This window comes from Populus trichocarpa, chromosome 10 (genome assembly GCF_000002775.5).
Source record: "Populus trichocarpa isolate Nisqually-1 chromosome 10, P.trichocarpa_v4.1, whole genome shotgun sequence".
NCBI lineage: Eukaryota > Viridiplantae > Streptophyta > Magnoliopsida > Malpighiales > Salicaceae > Populus > Populus trichocarpa.
In genome coordinates, this window is record NC_037294.2 from 6,171,830 (window position 1) to 6,194,973 (window position 23,144).

The 23,144-nt window shown below is 33.1% G+C and overlaps 2 protein-coding genes across 4 annotated transcripts; one reads left to right on the top strand and one right to left on the bottom strand.

Annotated features, from left to right (window-relative positions):
* The first annotated feature begins 741 nt into the window (after positions 1-741).
* On the top strand, positions 742-2,546 carry LOC18102344 (aldehyde oxidase GLOX). The gene has a single exon (XM_006378098.3). It carries the CDS (start codon positions 819-821, stop codon positions 2,505-2,507), a length of 1,689 nt encoding a protein of 562 aa, XP_006378160.3. The 5' UTR covers positions 742-818; the 3' UTR covers positions 2,508-2,546.
* Positions 2,547-17,154: 14,608 nt separating this feature from the next.
* LOC18102345 (protein NRT1/ PTR FAMILY 4.6) lies at positions 17,155-22,842 on the bottom strand. Of its 3 annotated transcripts, none has more exons than XM_024609537.2 (5): positions 22,512-22,842; positions 22,282-22,387; positions 21,936-22,153; positions 18,628-19,068; positions 17,155-18,407 (listed from the first exon to the last, which is right to left on the bottom strand). In XM_024609537.2, exons 1-5 carry the CDS (start codon positions 22,512-22,514, stop codon positions 17,448-17,450), a joined length of 1,728 nt encoding a protein of 575 aa, XP_024465305.1. In that variant the 5' UTR covers positions 22,515-22,842; the 3' UTR covers positions 17,155-17,447. The 3 variants fall into 3 exon arrangements, with proteins under 3 accessions (XP_024465305.1, XP_006378161.1, XP_052311985.1); XM_006378099.3 differs by having other exon boundaries at positions 22,607-22,841; XM_052456025.1 differs by lacking the exons at positions 21,936-22,153; positions 22,282-22,387; positions 22,512-22,842 and adding an exon at positions 19,311-19,806.
* Positions 22,843-23,144: the final 302 nt, after the last annotated feature.

Consider the following 23,144-nt stretch of genomic DNA (forward strand, 5'->3'; position numbering starts at 1 on the left):
TAAATATGAATAAAATTAATCAAGCCTTGTTTTTCATTCTTTAATATTCTCTTGAAGTCCACCTTAGCTCATATATCTTGAAGAAGTCCATTAATTGCCTTCTTGAATTTCTTTGCTCTAAGTCTCGTGACTAGACCCAATGGATCTTTTGATATTGAAACTGGGATCGTATCACCTAGGCTAGAAAAATAGTTGGATCAAAAGATTTTTTCTGTCAATTTCATCATTTTTTTTTCTCAATTTCATTCTTAAACTTTTTCTAATATCGATCGATCAGGTTATCTTTGGACATGCTAAGTCGATTGGATCACATTAGGTTAATTTTCATATAATTTTAATTTTAAACTCAAGTTAGACAAGAAGTCGGGTTATGAAATTTTAATACTGACTTGTTAAATCAGATTTAATAAAAATATAGCACGGATCATGCTAGTAACATCTATTTAACTTAAGTGATGTACGAGTGTTATGAGTAAGATTAAGATATATGAAATAACCTACAAACTCAAAGTTGACTTATAATCCTTAATTTATACGTTTTCATGAACAAACATGCAAAATCAAATTAATAATGCATGATTTATTTATTTATTTTAGTCCATCTACACCAACATTACCTTTCTCCTGATTTTGCACACGTTCTTTGCTCCAGGAGAAAATAGAAATGGAAACAGAAGCCCTAATTAAACCCTTTTAATTAGAAAAGAAAAGGAAAAAAATTTCTTACACCGGCCTCTTCCTCCGATCGATACACAAATTAACTATATAAACCAAGAAACCTCCCTCTCATCTGCCTATCTAAAAAAACAACAATATTAATGGCAATCAAGAAACATCCTTTTTTCATCTTCCTCTTTGTTTTCTATATCTTCATGAGTTTTTCACCAGAAATTGCCCATGCTGGATCGTATTTGTCCACCATAACAGGGGGCAACTGGGTGGTTCTCCAAGAAAGCATAGGCATCTCAGCCATGCACATGCAAGTCCTTAGAAACAACAAGGTCATCATGTTTGATCGCACAGACTTTGGCCGCTCCAATCTCTCTCTTCCAGACGGCAAGTGCCGGTACAAAGACGAAGCGGTTAAGCCTAAAGATTGCACTGCTCACGCCGTTCTTTATGACATCGCTTCCAACACCTTCCGCCCTCTCATGGTCCAAACTGACACTTGGTGCTCTTCTGGTTCCCTCGATTCCTCCGGCAATCTCATCCAAACCGGCGGTTACAAAGCAGGCGAGGCCGTAATACGCTCTTTCACCCCCTGCGATGACGATTCTTGTGATTGGGTGGAGCTGTCAAACCAGGTTCTTTGGAACCGGAGATGGTATGCCAGTAACCAATTACTCCCTGATGGTCGCATAATTATTGTTGGTGGAAGAAGGGCTTTCACTTACGAGTTTTATCCCAAGAACCCTCAAGAAAGAGACAATTTCACATTGCCTTTCTTAATACACACCAGAGACCCTCAAGAAGAGATCAATCTTTATCCCTTCTTGCACCTCTTGCCTGATGGTAACCTTTTCATTTTTGCTAACAACCGATCCATCTCGCTTGACTACAAACGTAATAAGGTGATCAAGGAGTATCCGGTTATGCCTGTTGGTGACAGAAGAAACTACCCTTGCACTGGCTCTTCTGTTTTGCTTCCTCTCCGGTTAACCGGAATCACTAATGTGACTGACCATCCTGAGGCAGAAGTCATGATTTGCGGTGGGGCACAGAAAGGTGCCTATATCAAGTCCAATTATCTCCACATTTACGGGCAAGCATCAACAACTTGTGGCAGGTTAAAGGTGACGGACCCGAAACCCGAATGGGTCATGGAGCTAATGCCCATTCCTCGGATCATGAACGATATGTTACTGTTACCCACCGGAGACTTGATTATCATCAACGGCGCAACCAATGGAAGCGCTGGTTGGAATGACGCCATGAATCCAGTTTATAACCCGGTTCTTTACCAACCAGATGAAGATCCGACCCGAAGATTCGTTGTGCTTAGCTCCTCCAAGATTGCCAGGCTGTACCACTCCACAGCTGCGCTCTTGCCAGATGGCAGGATATTAGTGGGAGGGAGCAATCCGCACCAGGGGTATAATATGACAGGGAAACCCTACCCAACTGAGCTGAGTTTGGAAGCTTTTTACCTGCATTACCTGGATCCACAGTACGCGTATCTAAGACCTTCAATTTTGACAGTGGAGTTGTCCGACAGAGCGGTGTCGTATGGAGAGTTGTTCTCCGTTACCTTCGTGTGCTCCTCCTACCGTCTGGATTTGGGGGTCTCCGTCACCGTTATTGCACCGTCTTTTACTACACACTCGTTTGGCATGAACCAGAGGATGGTGGTCCTGAACGTGGTGAGTGTGGTCCAGCTATCCATGTTTGCTTATAAGGCTAATGTGATTGGACCAATTAATGTTAATGTGGCCCCACCTGGATATTATATGATGTTCGTTGTCCATGCTGGCATTCCTAGTAATGCTGTTTGGGTTAACGTATGCTAAACCTTAGCTTTCTTCTTTTTCTTTTCTTTAATCCTTGTATGTCAGATTTTTTACTTTTCATTAATTGTTGAAAATATTATGGAATGTTGTCATGTAATCTTGTGCTGTAATTGCCTCTTGCTGGAGGCTAGATATATAGATAGAGCTTTGCACTCATATGAAATTGTAATCGATAAAATATATTTAAGAGTATGATAGTTTTTGTTTTTAAATATGTTTTGAAATTATATCTCAGTAAAAACTACAATAAAATAATGTTTTTTAATGTTTTTTTTATTTGATGTACTACTATCAAATATGAAATATTACATTTTAAAAAATATATTATTTTGATATATTTTTAAACAAAAATACTTAAAAAAAAACATTTTACACAACAATACTAAACCTAACCTAACTAAATAAAGCAGAATTTATGGCAACTATGCATATTCAATGGGCCTTTTCATTGTCACATAAAAATACTCATACATATAACTGGAAATGATTTGAAAATTTGGTTTCCAAGCCTTATTTGAATTTGATCTTTAATTGAAATGAACAAGATTTAGTGATTCAATTGACAAAATTAAACTTGATACAAACCTAAACAAGTTAATAGTAATTTTTTTTTATTTCACTAAAAATAGTCAAATTAAAGTGATCGAGAGCTAAAATTTTTCTAAAATAGATCTATAAGGACATGTATTTTCTTTGCATTGCCCAAGATTTCAAAGATAAAAGTGGGTTGGATGAGTCCCACTAGTTAGTCTTCTATGGACATCTCAACTGTTGAGAATTGAATTGAAAAACCTAAAATACAAAAAAAACTAGTTGACTGTTGAAATAAAAAGGTGTCCACAAATGACACAACATTGTTATAATTTATATTTATATTTAAGTTAAAATTTTTTCTTTAAAAAAAGTAGGAGATTTTAGTGTACACCTCCTCACAAAATAATATTCACTCTAATAGTGTTTTTCTTCTTTTTCTTTGGCTTTTTTTTAATATAAACTATATATTTTTTTAATTTTAATTTCATCATTTAACATTATGTTTATTAGTGATTACACTTCATATTTTTTTTAATTTACTTTTTATGAGGTTATCCCAATAGAATAACTTGGAGAATAAGTTTAGCATATTAACTCAGTTGATTTTATTTTTTTCCTCTTCTCCAAATTGATTTTTTTTTTCAATTTTACTCTTCAACATTGGGTTGGTTGGAGGTTGTATCGTACCTCTCCTCATAAAATACTATTCAATGTAATAATGTTTTTTTTCCCTTCCTTTTTCTTTTTTATTTAACAAACTATGTTTTTTTTTTAATTTTAATTCCATCATTTAACATTATTGGACTTCATATTTTTTATTTACTTTTTACAAGGTTATCTCAGTCTAATGACCTGGACCACAAGTTTAACATGTTAACTCAATTGACTTGAGTTTTTTTTCTCTTTTTCTGATTGATTTTCTCTCTCTCAATTTCATCCTTTAATATTGGGTTGATTGAGAATTAGACTTTGTGATTTGTTTCGATTTTCTTTCTATAAGGTTATCCCTATCTCGTGACTCAGGTCACGAGCTTAGTGGATTAACTCGGACTAACTCGAGTTGTTTTTTTTATCTTTTTCTTACTTGATATTATTTTTAGTTTCATCTTTCAATATCAGGGTGATTAAGAATTGAGCTTCATAATTTATTCTAATTTGCTTTCTATTGGGTTTTCCTGGTCTCATGACTTAGGATGTGAGTTTGGCAAGTTAACCTGAGTTGACTCGGGTGATTTTCATGGTCATTTTATTCATTTTTTTTTCAATTCCATCCTTCAATATTGGATTTATTGGAACTTATGCTTTTTAGTTTATTTTGATTTATTTTCTATAGGGTTATCATAATCTCTATAACTTAGCATGTAGATTGACAAGTTAATCCAAGTTGATATAATATGTTGTCGTCCTAATATTTATAAAAACAATATCATCTTAGATATTTATATTGAGTCAATATGTTTTTACTGGTCATTTGGGTTGTCTGTGAACCTATCAAGTTGACCAGGTCATATCGAGTCAATCCTCATTCGGTTTTAAAAAAATTTCTACTAAAAAAACATTAGCAGTGCCTATATATTTTTTTAAGTTAAAAATATTTTTTATCCGACCTGCAATGCGGTGCGTGCTAATGAACATTATTCAATAGAATAGTGTTTTTAAAAATTTTCCCCTAGCTAAAAAAAAAAAAAACATTAAGCTAGGATTTGGGGGTGAGATGGTTGTTTTACCATGATTCAATGTTATTTTCAAATTGTTTGGGGGTAGAATAGTCTTTTCAGTTTTTTTTAAAAAATAAATAACTTAAAAACCTTGGGAACAAAAATTAAATAACTTAAACAAAAAAAGTTTAAATTGTTTTTCTTTTAAGTTTCATCATTTTCGGGTTTTTTTTCCTGTCAAATTTGATATCTGTTTTTTTTATTGTTAGTTTTTTTTACTTTGAAAAGTTTTTTAAATTGATATTGTTTTCATGGTTTCATCTTTAAATATTAAATTGGTTAGAAATTAAGTTTCCTGATTGAACCCAAATTCAAGATTTCACGAGTTCTGAACCAAATATAGAAGGTTCACATCAGGCTTGCTTGGTTTTTTTATTTTCCTTTGCTTAACCTTTTTTTTTTTTAATGTTCATCCTCTCGTATTTATTCAATTAGAGTTCAAGTTATGTTATTTTATTTATTTGCTTTTTGTAGAGTTTTTGTTGGTATGAAATAACCCTAGTTATCTAGAGTCTTTTTACTTGTCATTATTTGTTGGGTTTTTTTAGCTAATTATTTAAATTGATATTTTTCTTCTGATTCTATCCTTCAATAGTTAAAATAATTTTTTTAATACAATTTATAAAAATAATATTTTTTTAATTTTATCTTCCAACATTATATCGGTTGGGAATTATTTTTCAAGGTTGAGATTTTTTGATATTAAGCTTCGTGATTCTCTCCAATTTTTTTTTTTTTTTTTCTGTTTGTCTACCTTATCCCCATCTTTTAAACTGGGGGTTGGTCTAAGTTGGCTCTTTTATGACTTGATCCCCAAATCCATGACCGGTACATAGGTAAAGTCCCTCTCTAGGTTCCTTACTTATACAAACCAAAACATACATACAAACTTTTTATTTTAACTCAATCAGAGTTCTATCCAACATTTGATATCATAATTAATTCTATAATATAAATAAATATCTTAATACAATCCTTAATACAATTCAATAAATGAAGAGCACTAACTAGACATAACAAAATAGTATCGATTACAATAAAAAAAAATGGTTATGAAAGTCCAATAAAAATGACCTACTAACAAAGCTATAAGCCTAAAATAAATAAATAATGAGAGGGTGAGTTCAACAACTTAGTGAGTAAATAACATTTAATATACACTTACGAGGTAATACAATAATGAGGAATATATACAAGCTTGGCTTCATGCTTTTAAAAAAGAGTTTCACAAGCAGGCTATAACAAGAGATATCATGAGGTAAGGCTCGTCAAAAAATCAATATGCAGTGAGCATGATACTCCAAACTGTAATATGATCAGTTACCACAAGGAAATCCTATGGACGCTCAGTAGGTGAAATATGAGGAGTATTTGAATACAAAAGAAAACATATTGAAAACGACTTGAAACATATTAAAAACATAAGAGATTACAACTCTAAGATTAGAGACCAAATTGCAATTATAAAACCAAAACAAATCCACTCGATTGAACCGAAACTAACCAAACCTAAACGAATCAATCATCTTCCATTGTTTGGTCAATCGGTCGACCAAAATTGACCAAGCAGTTGACTAAAACCATCAAGAAAATCGGTCGACTAAAATTGACAAACCAGTCAACCAGAGCCATCAGGCCAACCCGTTGACTATTTTAGACAAACCAGTTGACCGACTGATCGAGATTTAGAATCCCAATTTACAAGTTTCCCCAAAATGACATATATTTAACATTTCAACATATATTTTAAAAACCAAAACAATTAACCCATAACGTTTAAATTAATCCATAAACTAAACTCAAAACACAAACTTCAAATCCTTAATTATCAACAAATTCAAAATCATAGCTAACAACAACAATTATACATATAAAATGCCATATCTTTAACATTTCAACAAATACTTTAAAAACCTATAACAATTAACCCATAATATTTAAATTAATCCATCAACTAAACTCAAAACACAAACTTCAAATCTTTAATTCTCAACAAATTCAAAATCATAGCTAACAATAACAATTATACATATAAAAGTATAATGCTTACCTTAAAAACCTATTTTCTCAAACTCCCTTCTCCTTTCTTTATCTTTCCATCTTATAACTTCTTCTTTTCCTCTTTTAATTTTCTCTATTTTAAATTCTAATTTCTTTCTTCTTTTTTTGTTTTTCACTTCCTATTTATATCTATTAACTTTATGCAATTATCAAAGTGTCTCTATCTCATTTATACCTAATATTTACTCCTCCAAGGGCATTGTTGCCCTTTCCTGTTAATTTTTTTTTTCCTTTAAAAATATTACATTATCCCTACCTTATGAGAGCTTTGTCCTCAAAACTTGACAAAAATACTTGAACACTTATCAAATTTATTGAAAAGATAAGGATATTCACCGCATATTTTATCCTCGAGCTCTAGCGTCTCTTTATCACGTGAATGACCTTTTCACTTCACTTTCACTAAAACTATTTCCTTCAATCTAAGTTTCCTTACTTGTCGATCCACTATAGCTTTTGGTAGCACCTCATAAGTCATATCATCTCTCAATTCAATCGGCTAAACTTCTAATTCATAAGATAGATCTGACATATACTTTCATAACATCGAAACATGGAATACCGAATGAATAACTGACAAGTTTGGTGGTAGTACTAACCTACAAGCAATTGCTCCAACTTTCTCCGGAATCTCATGTGGCCCAATGAATCAAGGACTTAACTTGTCTTTCTTTCCAAACTTGAATATTCCTTTGGTCGGTGATACCTTAAAAAACACACAATCACCTACTAAAAGTTTTAAGTCATGTTTTTTTTATCTGCGTAACTCTTTTTCCTACTCTAAACGGTCTTAAACTTCTCTCTGATCACCTCTATCTTATTTAAGGTAATTTGAATCAATTCTGGTCCTATTGGCCTTTCTCATAAACCTTAAACCAACAGACCAATGATCTACACTTTTGACCATACAAAGCCTTATAAGGTACCATCTCAATGCTAGTATGATAATTGTTGTTGTAAGCAAATTCCACAAATAGTAAGAGTCTAGTCTAACCAACTCTAAAATTCATAACACAAGTTCTAAGCATATCCTCTAAGGTCTGAATAGTCTATTTGATTGACTATCAATTTGAGGTGAAAAGTTGAACTTAATTTCACTTCAATACCATAACTTTTTGAAATTTCACCCAAATTTATATTGTGAACTGCGAACCTTTATCCAAAACTATCGAGATCGGAACCCTATGCAATCATATAATCTCACTAATGAACAATTCTACTAACTTTGCATATCTATAAGTAATCTTAACTGACAGAAAATGAGTTGATTTCATCAACCTGACAATAATTACCCATATTGAATCATAACCCTCCTAATTCTTATGTAATCCTGTAACAGGGTCCATTGTGATCCTTTGCCATTTTCATTCTATAATCAACAATGGTTGCAACGATCCAGGATGTTTCTAATGTTCATCATTTACCCTCTGATAGGTGAAATGCCTAGAAACAAAGTCTGTTGTATTAGTCTTTATCATATTCCACCAATAACACACATTAAAATCCTTATACATCTTGGTAGAGCCTAGATGCACGAAGTAAACTATTTGATGTGCCTCTGTCACCAATTCTCTCCTCAAATTATCCATATCAGGCACACAAAGCCTATTTCCATATCTCAGTGCATAATCCTCACCAATCATAAAACCTATAACTTTTCCCTATAATACCTCATCCTTAATCCTAAGTAGCAAATCATTTCTCTTCTAAGCTGTTTTTATTTTATCAATCAAGTCCGACTTAACTTGAAAGTGAACAACTATTGCTCCAGCTTCATTGATGTCAAAAATAACTCTTTCATCCATTAACCCATGCAGCTTCCTAATAAGAGGTCTTCCTACCTCCTGAATATTAGTTAAGCGTCTAGATGATTTTCTGCTCAAAGCATCGACAATTATATTTACTCTGTCTGGGTGGTACTATATGGTATAATTATAGTCCTTTAGTAGTTCCATCCATCTCATCTGCCTCAAATTTAGATCCTTCTGCTAAAAGATGTATTTCAAACTCTTGTAATCTATGAAGATATCACAAGTTTTGCCATACAAGTAGTGCCTCCAAATCTTCAATGTAAAGATTACAATCACCATTTCTAATTCATACATAGGGTAGTTCTATTCATGCTTCTTTAGCCATTGTGAAGCATAGGCAATAACCATTTCATGTTACATCAGAACACATCCTAACTCTACTCTTGAGGCATCATAGTACATCGTGTAACCACCAGAACTAGATGGTATTGCTAGAATAGGTGTTATAGTCAATCTTTGTTTCAAATCCAATTTTTTTTTTCATAAGCTCTTTGTTTCAAATCCAATTTTTTTTTCATAATCTTTAGACCATTGAAACTTAACATTTTTTTGTATTAACTTAGTTAGTTGTGGAAATCCGAGAAAAGCTCTCTACAAGCCTTTGATAATAATTGGTCAAACCTACGAAACTTTTAATCCCTGTCACCAAAGTGGATTTAGGTGACTGCTTCAATCTTTTGAGGATTGAATTCTATTCCATTCCTTGACACTAAATGCGCACAAAATGCTACACTTTCCAGCCAGAATTCGCTTTTTGAGAACTTGCCATACAACTGATGATTTCACAGAGTTTGAAGTACCATCCTTAAGTGTTGCTTATGTTCCTCTCTAGACCTTAAATACATCAAAATATCATTGATAAAGATTATAACAAATCAATCAATAAATGTTTCGATCACCCTGTTGATTAAGTCCATAAAAGTCATTGGTGCATTCATCAATCCAAAGGACATCACTAAGAACTTATAATAACCATACCGAATTTTAAAATCGGTCTTTGGAATTGTAAACACTGGATTTTTAAAGCTAAAAAAAATTATATACTTGTTTTAAAAATGATAAAATAGCCCCTAGGGTTTAGAGGTCTAATTGATATGTTTTATGCAAGGATTAAACAAAAACAAATTGAATTGTTTTGCATAAAATCACCTATCGACCAGTTTTGTGTTATCGAACATAACATCCAATCCGACCGTGGGAGTGAGCTGAAAGTTAATGAGGAATCTCTTCACATATAGTTTTATATACAGTTCAAATTTTAGAGTGATAAGAGTTTGTTAAGGTCATAAAAAAAATGTTGATAATTAGACTTTAAAATAGCATGAAATTCATTAATGGCAATTTTGTAAGTACGCCTGATGAGTTGGAAAATTCCAATAGCTCTCTTCTTCCTTAAACCATGGCTGGACAGGAAAAAAAATGAAGAGAAAATGAGAGAAAAGAGACATTGGAGAGAGAAAGAGAGAAAAGGCAAGGAGGAACCCTAAAATTGTGCTAAGAAAAGTGTTTTTAGCTATAAATCAACAAGAAACAAGAGAGAAAAGAAGGAAACATGGGAGACAAAGTGAAATTCTAAAGAGAGAAAGTAGACTTTGAATGAGAAAGATAATGGATAGGAAACCAGGATAATGCAGTGAGCCTTGATTCTAGCTTAATACACTTGGATAAGTTGTTTTAAAGTAACAATTGCTTGATTTGTTATGTTTTTCATATGGTTATTTGAAATTCCTATTTTTTAGAAAGTTAGGGTTTGTATTAATGTTTGTATGATACACTTTGAAATTAGCTTTTGTGATTTATGTTGATATTGTGAGATTAAAAGATGGTTAGAAAAAAAATATGATGGAGGAGAAAATTGAGCTTAAATGGTCGGCCATGGGAGAAGGAAAATTTAATGAATGGAATGTGTGATTATTACATAGAATGAAGAAAATGATATGAAAAAGGAAAGATAGGGGAAGGTTGTTATGGCATAGGTGATAAAGGAAATGAGGTTACGTGGTTTTGTTTAGAAAAGTATGTCATGAGTAATGTAGGTTAAGGTTAAGATTATAATAGGAAAATGTAAGAAAGAAATATTTATTTGGCATAAAGGTGAAATGTGTTAGGGTTATGTTACTTGATAGGTTAAAAATTTAGAAAGGAAAGTGAAAATTGTTATATATGGTGAAAATTAAAAGGACTAATAGACTTGATGAAATGTAATGTAAGGATTAGGTAATGAGAACCATGTAGATGAGGAACATGTTAAATAAATGTTATGATATAGGCATTGTGAAAATATTATGTGAGAAAGGTAAATGGATATAGATATTGTTTGTCATATATGTTAGTACTAGTACAGATGTTTTCCAATAAATGTTAGGAAGAGCATCCGGAGTTGGGACATCGACGGAAGGAGCTCGAGCATCAAGAGCTGGAGGTAGGTATTGCTACCTTAAACTTTTTTACTTTAGTTGTTTGATTTTCTTGTTAAATTAATGTTCATGAATTAGAAGGAAATGAAATGTTGGTACTAAGACCATGAATTGGATAAAAAAATGATTGTTGGAGAATATAATTGAAATGAAGTTTGTGATGAGTGATGATGGATAAAGGTATTATGAAAAATATAACTTGTCTATAGAAATGGAAGCTAAAGGCTAGTGAAGTAACTTAATCATCCACAAAGTCAGAGATTAAGGGAATGAAAATTTGAACTTAGTTGTTTGTAATTACAGAATCTAAGGGTTATCTTAATTGTCCATAGTGGCGAAGATTAAGGAAAAGAAAATTTTAACTTAGTGGTCCGTAGTTATGGAAACTAAGGGATAATGGTTTAACCTAATCATTTGATAAATCAGAGAGTAAAAGGATAAAGTTGTAATTTAGTTGTCTGGTAGTCAGAAACTAAGGGATTGATTAAATTAGCAACGCGTAATTGAGAAATTGATGAGTTGGGGTTGGGAAGGCCATTTAGTTATGTTGAAATTTAATGAATTACAGTAAAAGTGTTATGGTGAGATGATTTCCAGGCTAAAGTGTTTATTTTTATTTGGGGATGTTTAATTATAGATGAAGGTCTAAGTTTTAAATAGAGGAATTTGAAAGAATTAGATTTTTTGAGAGAATATGGGTAATTATTGTGAAATAAATTTTTAGTAAGGATTTTAAGCATGAGTATAAAGTGAAATGTGATAGATGACATTTTACATGTAATAATTATGTTTCTTTAGAAACAAAAATTTGGAAGAAAGGGATAAAAGAATGGGTTGATGTGTTGGACCTGCCTAAGGTTGTCTTTTTATGATTGAGTTGTGGATATATAGATTTATTTTGATACTAAGTGCAAGTATATAAAAGATGTCGATAACTTGGTACCCATAAAAATAAAGGAAACTCTGTTGATAATTTTAAGAATTTTAAAAAATAGATGGGGTTTAGTTTAATGAATGATAAGGAGGTAGATTTACTATAAAAAAAAGTCGAGAGAAGTGATATATATATATATATATATATATAAATATAAAAAAATTACACGGTATTTTCAATACTAGTTTTTCGATAATAAGGATGTTATAAGAATGTCCTCTCGAATTCATAAAGCCTAGCATCCCTAACACTCTAAGGAAAAAATATGTCTAAGAACATGGTGCTAAACATTTTTCACGTTCACTGATCCTCTACCGGCCTCACTCTTTTTCTAGATTCGAACTAAGAGATGAACACATCCCCCTCGAAACTGAATGATGTCAGACTTATAACCCGATGGTTTGTACGCCCCAAAGCTTCACATTTTTGTCAAATATCATTTTGGAACCTCTAAGGATCCTTTGAGTTGCTCATCCTTGTAAAGGTAAAAGGTGCCAACTTCATATAGTTATTTAATGACACATTGAATCCCTAAACAATATGGGATGACAATGGCACATTTCTATCCTTTCTTTGATTTCTTTTCATATTAAACTTTATCTAGGTCCGCATACATAGCCTGGCTAAGCTGTTGAAATTCTATAAAAGATTTAGGGTTAGCTACTCCTGCACCTGTTTCACCAACCACATTTCCTCTCTTAATTTCCAAGGCTTTTCCTCAACTGGTGGGGGTATATTCTCAATATATCAATGTGTGGATGCACCACTCCTCTTTTGATGCCTTGTAGTCATAAACTACATAATAGGGACGTCGTCCTGATCGTCACCTACCCTACTAACACCAGCTATTTGTCTACTCTTCAGGATTTTCTATAAAAAGTGAAAGCATATAAGTCATACTAGAACAATAGCATGAAAATTATCATTAAATTATAGGAAATCATATCTATCATAAAAGTCAAAGAGTTGAAGAAGACATGCTCGATAAGAATTCAAAATTTCAAGGACAATAGACAAGACGATATGGATCTTAATGCTTCACATATTACAAAATTAATTTTATTCATGGTTCTTTAACCTAAGGCTCTCATACCAAGTTTGTCACGACCCGATCCCCAGATCCATGACTGAGACATAGACAAGGTCCCTCTTCTAGTTCCTTACCTATATGAACCCAAACATATATACATATAAACCTTTTCTTTTAACTCAATTAGAGTTTTATGCAGCATTTGATATCATAATTAATTCCATAACATGAACAATATCTTAATACAATTCATTAAATGTGGAGCACTAACTAGATATAACAAAATAGTATCAATTTTTTTAAAAAATGTAATAACTAAAAGTCCAACAAAACTGACCTATTAACAAAGTTATAAGCTTGAAAAAGATAAATAATGAGAGGGTGAGTTCAACAACTCAGTGAGTAAATAACATTCAATAAACACCTATAGGGTAATACATTAATGAGAAATACATACAAGTTTGGCTTTATGCTTTTAAAGGAGAGTCTCGCAAGCAGACCATAACAAGAAATATCATGAGGTAAGGCTTATAAAAAAATAAATATGCAGTGAGCATGATGCTCCAAACTGTGGGATGATCAATCATCACAGGTTGGTGAGTCCCCCAACTAACCAAGGTTTAGAACTACGATGTGCACAAAGACTAACACTACCATTTTAGCATGGGTATTCTAACTGATATACCATAAGGTAATAATCAAACAAAATAAAATTATTTCTTAAAGGCTCAACTCATACAATCAATCAAATGAGGAATTATCAATTTAGATATCCATAATATCTCATATCAATAAATCAATTTCAATAAGAGATATTGAGTAATATATATTTTACCAAGAAATATGATCCATTCATATTAACAATTCAAATATCTATATTATTCCTCATGCATATAGAATATTATTCACTCATTTGGCTTAAAAGTAAAAAGAACACTGAAGCAGATATCAAAGAAAATCCTACTGACACTCAGCATGTGGAATATCAAGAGTATCTGAATATAAAAAAGACATACTCAAAATGACTCGAAGCAGATAACATAAGAGATTAAAACTCTAATAATACAGACCAAAACGTAATTAAAAACCAAAATATAACCACTCAATTGAACCCAAACATATCTTAAACTGACCGAACCTAAAATAGATCCACTCAAATATATATTTTACCAAGAAGCATAATCCATTCATATTAACAATTCAAATATCTATACTATTCATCTTGCATATAGAATATTATTCACTCATTTGGCTTAAAAGTAGAAAGAATATAGAAGCAGGTATCAAAGGAAATTATATTGATGCTTAGCAGGTGGAATATCAGAACTATATGAATACAAAAGGAAATACTCAAAATGACTCAAAACAGAGAACATAAAATATTACAACTCTAATATTACAAACCAAAACATAAGTACACGCTAAAATAGATCCACTCGATTGATCCCGAACATATCCTAAACTGACCAAACCTAAAAGAACATATCATCCTCTACTGTTCAATCAAATGGTAGATTAAAATCGACCAAGTAGTCGACCGAAACCATTAGGAAAATCAGTCGATTTAAATTGACCAACTATCAACCAATTGATCTGGATTTTAGAATCCCGATCTACTAGTCTCCCTAAAATGGCAGATCTTTAACATTTCAACATATACTTCAAAAACCCATAACAATTAACCCATAACATTTCAATTAATCCATCAACTAAACTCAAAACACAAACTTCAAATCCCTAATTCTTGATAAATTTGAAACCATAGCTAACAACAACAATTATAAATATCAAAGTATAATGCTTACCTTAAAAACCTATTTTCTCTAAATCTCTTTGCCTTCCTTTATCTTTCCCTCTCCTTGCATCTTTTTCTTTTCCTTTTTTGGTTTTCTATCTTCTAAATTCTGATTTCTTCCTCTCTTTCTCTTTTTGTTTTTCTCTTATTATTTATATCTATCAACTTTATGCAATTATCAAAGTGTCCCCCACTTATTTATACCTAATGTTTACTCCTCAAAGGACATTGTTGCCCTTTCCTATTAATTGTTTTTCAAAATATTACAGGCTTGAATTTTTTTAAGGTCACTCTTTTTAAATTTAATATTTTTTGCATTTCATGTTTCAGCATTATGTTGTTTTGGAATTGAGTCGCATGATGTTTTATGGTTTGCCTTCTATTTAGTTGTCTCTTTCGTATGATCCGGATCGTAGAGTTTGGTTTGTTTGGTTTTTTTTGTCATTTTTTTAATTGATCCTACTTTTAATTTTATTATTTAACACTGGATTTGTATGGTATTTGCCTTTAGCTTTTTTTCTTTTTTGCTTTTTATTTGCTTATCCTAATCTTATAGCTTGGCTTGCATATTTGGCATGCTTGGTCAAGTTGACCTGGGTCACTTTTTTTTTTCTTTTTTACTTTTGTCTTACATATTTGATTGGCTAGAATCTTAATTTTGTTGCTTTTTTTTTAATTGTTCTATTTTTACAGGTTCCCTGTTCTTTTTTCTCGGTTGGGTATATGCCCCAAGTCTCATTTTTTAAAAACTTTTTTAAAATATGCTTACATTGCTCGAGCATCTTTTCTTTACTAATAAAAAAATATTTTGGCCTGTGGTGTAGCGCGGGTCACAAATCTAGTAGGTGTTAAAGCAATAAAGTACAACATTTTAATCTATAAATAAAGATTGTCACACTAATGAAATAACTATTAATTATGTATGGAGGTTTTGCTAATAAAGATTGTCACATTTTTTAATAGACTCACGTTGTCAAGTCAGAACGACAAGTTCAAACGAATGGTGATCTTCAAGCAAGCAACCTGTCAATTTTAATAATTCTCTTAATTTATTATCAATTATATATCTACATGAATTCAAATTTCTATATATTTACCAAAAATTACAACTCAACAATAAAATTGACAAAATATAAAATGAATCCGTTAAATAAGTCATTATTTATTTCATCACAAAACACTGAAGTCAAAAATTCGATACAAGTTTCATCAATTTACAAACAAATATAATTTTATAAAATCTAAAACAAACTATATATAACATGCACAAATCATAAATCCATACAACAAAATTGTATGAGAAAAAACTATAAAACAAGTAAACACCCAAACAAAATACATATAATACAAAAATATGCAAAAAAATTAACATTTAAAAATTGTGTACAAATAAAAAAGGGCAGATTTGCTTATTTAAGGTGGAAAATCCGCAATAAAAATTTGCAAAACACGGATGCTGACAAACCGAGTGTTGTGGTGGCCGGATTTGTTGTAGGAGGTTGAGTTGTGTTGAGATTGAGGGGGGATGGAGTGGTTGTTTGTTGCAGGAAAAATTGCATAAGAAAGAAGGAGAAATGGGGGAGGGAGAGAGGAGGATTGATCACTAGGTCATAAATTAAATATTACTGATGGATTTATCGACGGAATTATTCCGCCGGGCATTCCATCGGTCATTCTGTTGGTAAAAAGTGTCACGTCACCGTATGATTTGTCTTTTTGAATCCCACTATAATACCATCCGTAATTTCGTTTATATATACCAAGATATTATTTTTGTCGGTATATTTAAGGATGAACTTTAACGTCGGGTTAATACTGTCAATAAAGCTGTTGGTAAAAGTTATACGTCATCGTACTTTTCTGAATTTTTTATTCCTTCTTTCCCACTGTAATTCATTTGGTGTTTACCAACGGATATAGTGATGAAAAAATCTATCAGTAAAATTCAATCTACCAACAGAAAAATTTCATCGGTGTTTCCATTTATATTTGCCAAATTTTCTAGTAGTGTGCAGTGTCATTTTCATTTTAAACAAAAATCAGGTTTCTGAGGATCAAATTAAAAAATTTCGAACCAAAACAAACTGTAAGTGTCCCGGAGGAAAATTCATGACGATAAATACTATGAATCTAATTTGCTGGAACTAAATTGAAAACTTTTACAGAAAAGGGACTGAATTTATTATATTATTAACGGATAGGAGAAGAATTTATTGAATTCGTCCTTGATCATAGCGTTGTCGTACCTGTCACATATTGCCTTTGTTTGTTAAGATTTTCTTCTTGTTGTTGTTTAATTTACTACGTATTAATTATGATTATTGTTTGTTAAGTTACTTAAATTCGGTAGCTACAAGAGTGTAATTCAATTCATAAACAACTAAATCAGTTTAAAATATTGTACATGCTGTGGTACCCAGAGTAACACCCCCCCATCTTCTTCTGTCGAAGTCTTTTTAACCTAGGCAGGAAACAAAAGAACCCGCAACAGCTATCAGTATGAATTAGCCGGACTGTAATCAAGTCCGGCAGCAGCTCTTGCATTTATGCAGCCGGGAGATTTTGCATTCCGAGATGCTGAGCAAGACCGTTTGATGTGGTATGAAGAAGCAATTACTTGTTCTCCTTTATCACTTCGATTTAGTTCTGGACTCTTGTTGAGTACTTATACCGGGTGGCCCAGAAAAGGTAATGTAAGAAATTCAGAACACTTAACACACACAAGAGCCAGTAGAATCGTTCCAGATGATGGTGATTGATGTTCGTGCCTGATAGCCATGGCCTATTCTTGGAGTTACCTGTAACATTGTTAACTATTGATACAATCACTGAGCTGAGGTAGTACCCCATTGCCAGGGAGGCCCAAGAGAGAGACATAGCCAAAGATCTCATTCCTGCGGGTGCCTCGGTGAAGAAAAATTCCAACAACCCTGCCAAGGTGAAAAGATCAGCTGATCCTAGGAATAAATACTGAAAGGCTATCCAGAAGAACGTGATTGGCAATTTGTCAACTAGCCCTGAATTTGCAGCAACTCTCTTCCTCTTAATCTCAACAAGAGCTGCCACTGCCATTGCTATTATGGAAAGAACCAATCCGATGCCAATTCGTTGCAGATGAGTGATTCCCATTTCAGACTTGGTTAATTTCCTAGCGAATGGGATGATGAGGTGGTCATAAACGGGTGCTAGCATCATAATGAAGACCACAGGAAACACGGGAAGGGAAGCTGGCGGAACTTTCAAGGAACCGAGCTTGGTGTCCATGGTATCAGCTTGTTGTACAGAAAACGTGGAGAGCTGAGCAAGACAGCAATTGAGCATGATGGTGCAAGCAAATATGGGAAAGATTTTTATCACAATCTTGACCTCTTCCACTTGCTGTACAGTGCATTCTAATGCGGAGTGGATTGGCTTGTTTACCACCGCTTTGTTAAGCCAGTCGAGGCTTTTTGTTGGGGTTTCAGCAGGCATAACTGCTATGGAATTATCTATTGCATCCTTGCTGGTTGGATTTGGATTGGAAGGGCTCGTTGTCAGGCTTGCAATGGCATTGCCTGAACTTCTGCTCATACAAGTGTTAACTCCAGCAGCAACCAAAACCTGTTCAATCAAATCCATTAACAGGTGATTAGCTGCATACGGTATAGAGACTGTATAACCATTCAAAACTGTTTGACGGCCATGGCAAGTTTGAGTGGTGTCCACCAGGGAGCACGTGGATCACACAGTTCTTCTGCATCTCTGGCTTCTTATATAGATGAACCAATATGAACTCCTTTCCATAGTTAATTTGGATATATATATCAGAAGCTTAATTTACCTTGGAAATGGTTGCAAGTGGACTGCCAGAAGGTATTTTATTCCTGTAAGCAGCTGATCCAGCAAGAAAGATTGGGATAGACAGGAGTATTGCAATGGTAGAGATTCCAAAGCCCCACACCCACCCTTTGTTATCTTCAACCCACACAACAAATGTGACTGCGATCAGGGCTCCACATGAGAGACAGAAGACAAAGTAATTGAAGAAGGTCGATCTCTGCTTCCTTCCTTGTGGAGTGCTCTCGTCAAACTGCTCAGCCCCGTGAGCCGGCAATGATCCTTTTATCCCTCCAACGCCAAGCGCCACCAGATAAAGGCCTGTGAACAGCATTGCTGCTTTCGCACCATCAATTTGCTGGCATGGGATTGTGGGGTTGCTTGGGTTACAAGCTGGTGGCTTCAGGGAAGATGACCGAGCTTGCACTGTCAGTATCACCAAGCCCTGTTCCAGACTTAGAAAAAGCCTACATCAGATATTGTCCGGATATTATGTTTGTGTTTCTTCGAGCTAATTCCTCTCCAATACTACTTATTAATTAAATAGATGTGAGTAATTAATCGAAATATCCGAATTTCCTTTCCTTTTACCCGACCGGAGTTTTTTTGCATGAATTATCTGAATTGATCGGGTATTTCATGTAACCCGGTTTTTTTTTCCCCTAAGATACCAAGGTTTAAGGATACCGAGGGAGTGATCATAGTTAGCCATCCAATATGCCGAAACTGGCTAACTTCACCTGCCAGTGATGACGCACCAGCGAGCGAGTATTTGAATTTAAAGGGCAAGTCGACAGAAAAAAAAGAAAAAGAAAGAGGGTCCCTTAGCACGTGTTAATGGCCGCATCAACTTTCACGCTGATCAATTATAGATGATGACGTTATGCTAAAAGTCAACTTCATACACAACGATTCCGGGAGTTTTTAAAACAAAAATTTATCACATATTAAGATAAAAGTTTGGAAAGAATAATATCATTTTAAAAGATTGATTCGCTGAAATACAATATTTTCATATCTTCACGTGCAGCATCTATTTTTTTAACTATGATAATTTAATATATATTTTTATCAAGGGATTACGAGTTCGAATCTCATCATCCCTATTTATTTAATAAAAATTAAATATAAGATAATCTGAATCTATTCAAGTTTCAAGTTCAACTGACTTTCACTTGAAAAAATATGTTAGAGAATAATATAAATCATATTTTAGAATCTTACCTAACCGTTTAAGCTGTTAGATTGAAGTGATTCTTTAACACCAGTTATATAACTCGATAAATTATTTTAATGTTCTAATTAAAAATTTTAAAAATTATTATTTATCTAATAATTATAATTTATTTTTAGAATTAACCAATCATCAAATTTAAATAACAAGGTGACCAATTCATTCTAAATTTAATTAATATTACAGCTGTTAGCCAAAACATCAATTAAAATTAATTTCACAAAGACTACCAACATGCGACTAAGAGGGAGTTACCTATAAAGAAGGTCAGCTGCAAGGCACCATCAACAGAACGGAGGGGCAAGAGCGTAAATGGATCCTATATATTGGTTAGCCATTGGCAGAGCCAAATTGGCATATCTAAAGACAAGGACCGTACTTTGAGGCACCATTCAGAAATTGAGGTGCACGTAGCGTAGAGAATGATGTGACACTTTGGCATGTAGGCCACAAAATTTGTGACCTTTTGGAAGAGACAAAATTATGAGCAAGCAGAAATAAGATAAGGAAATTATTTTTCTGTCCTAGCAAAGACACAAGATTTATTTGCGGGTCCCTACACTAAGAAATACGACTGCTCTTATTGGACACGTTGGATGACTAACGTGTTTTCTGGTCCCGCATCTTAGGATCTGATTTGAAATATGATTATAGTAATTTTTTAAATTTTTTTTATTTAGAAATATATTAAAATAATATTTTTTTATTTTTTATAAAAATAAAAAAAAATTAAATTTTTTTAAAAGACAAACAAAGCTTAAATGAAAATTAATTCTATGTTCAACAACTTATAAATTATATCAATTTGATTTTAAAACTTTCTTGATTGTGTTTTTTTACCGAGATTTTTTGACATTATTATCATTTTTATTTTATTCTATAAATTGATATTGTTTTAGCGGATAAATACGTAATATAGGCCACAAATATTGATGTTCATCGATGAAATTCTAATGTGTAAAATATACTTAAACTATTAAATTGGAAATGCTTCGAATAAAGTTGATAAGATTTACAAATTTGTAATGCAACTTAAGACATGCGTAAAATATGTAAAATCAGGCTCAAGTTATTAATAAGAACTGACCAAAAAAGATACAGCTGAGAAATAAATAAAAAATCAAAACTAGATTGATAAGATTTATAGATTAATTTGTAATGCTATCTAGAATGAAAATACGTAGGTATAGATAGGCTTGGTAATAAAGTTACTACGTTTCACGTTACAACAACAAGATATATCATTTATGTGCAAGAGGATGATGAGAAGACTCTTGTTTTTTTTTGTTTTGCTATAATCTTCCTATGACATAAGAAGAGGAGTCATCATGGTTATTTAATCAAACCCCGGCCGATTTAAGGAACTAGGACGAGAGAGAGCTCAAGTTCTAGTTCTACAAACTGACAAACTGCTCCTCGTTCGTCAAGGGCTATACATGCCTTGTTAGATGTGCCCAGCTAGTTACCGTGTTCTCAAAGGATCACTATCCGAAATTATATGAGAGAAGTCCTTGTGGATATTTTAGTGTTTCAATTCAATTACGTAAATGCAAAAGTCAATTCCCTACTGGATCAATGATTTAAGAAAATTAATGAAATGAATACAAGTCACCCAACTGTAGCGGCGACTTGTTAGCCACCCACTCCTGGGCACTGTTTTTCTATTAAGAAGAACCTTCCTTTTCCTTGACAACATGGATTTTTTAGGGTGGTCTTATTCCTCAATCTTAGGAACGATGCAAGGATCAAGTTATAGAGCCAGCTAATCGAGAAATTAATTAATTAGCGAAATATTCTAAAAAACTCATGACCTATCTTGCAGTTGTTGTAAGATGGGATTTATTACAGTCAGGACGTGATCATGAGTCGCAGATGTAATATATGCTTTTGTTTTCCAGTAAAAACAAGGGCGAAAGGTGAAAGTAGAAGACAGCCTGGTCCGTCTAGAGAGTTAATTAGACAAGTAAATAGGTTTCAAACAGCCTTAATTAGACAAGTAAATAGGTTTCAAACAGCCCCATCCCCACCCAAAAGAGAGAGAGAGAGACAGAGAGAGAGAGAGCACAGACTGCAATTACCAGGAATTCAATAGCTGCACTTATCAGGAAGATGTGATAAGTCGTGAAAAAAGTATCAGCTAGGAAACCTCCAAGAAGGGCCAAAAGAAAAGACGTCCCCATGAAATTCGTGACATTATTGGCCGATTTGGATGGAGATAAGTGCATATACTCAGATAAATATATCACCAAATTGCTAGCATTTGCTAGATACGCCAGGTTCTCCAATATCTCCACACCTACATATATAATTATCGATCATTGTACAATAACATGGGGTTTCTTGAACATAGTAATCGGTGTATTTAATCAGGTATAGAAGAAGACTTAAAAAAAAAAAGCATTATTGAAGATCAGTGAAACAGACCCAAGACGTAGGAAGCAGCAAGCATGCCACCATGGAGGCCACGAAGTGCAGGCCTGTTTCTCCAATCCACATAGCCCTCCCATCTGGTCGGCTGGTGTTCCAGTTCCTATACCAAGAAACAAGAAAAAGAAAGAAACCCGTGATGATCATCAGGAGCCGAAGAGAGATCGAAATCAAATAGTAGGATATTTTTTTATTTTTTCTTTTTGATATGAATAAAGAAAACCAACCATGAAGAGGGAGTGCGAACTGCGAAGCAAAAACTAATTAACAAACAAAAGAGAAGAAAAGAAAAGAAAAGGAGAGGAGAGGAAGAGGAACCCACCATCTCTATCTTTCCTTTACAAGAGGGGTAAGTTGGGGCTGGATCTTTGGAGAGGGTAGAGACTTTTGATTATTAAAGAAGAGCAGAAAGGATGACTGGTGGGGGATTTAAAGAGTGGAGCAAAGGAAGGGCCAACTTGAGACAAAATGGTCAAGGCTCTTTAGAAAATAACTTTGATGCTTTCAACTCCCTTTTGCGTTCCCAAAGAATTTATTTTTTCTTCTTCAAAATTCGATTTCTAATATATTATGGTTATCTTTGCAAGCAAAACACCACTCTCTACTACTTGTATTTATAGATATTAAAAACAGCAGTGTCTTATCAAAGATTGTTACGTCAAGGTGATTTTTTATTCCCAATTAAGAATCAGAGGTTAAAATGTTGTTTGAAAACCTAAGATGCTGGTAAAAATGTGATGTACCAAGATTTATCCATTTTTTTATATATATATTTGTTTGAAAGATATTCATTCACTTTTGCAAGAAGATTATAATAGTCATTTGATTCATATCTTGCACCTTGTGGGCTCGAGCTAATA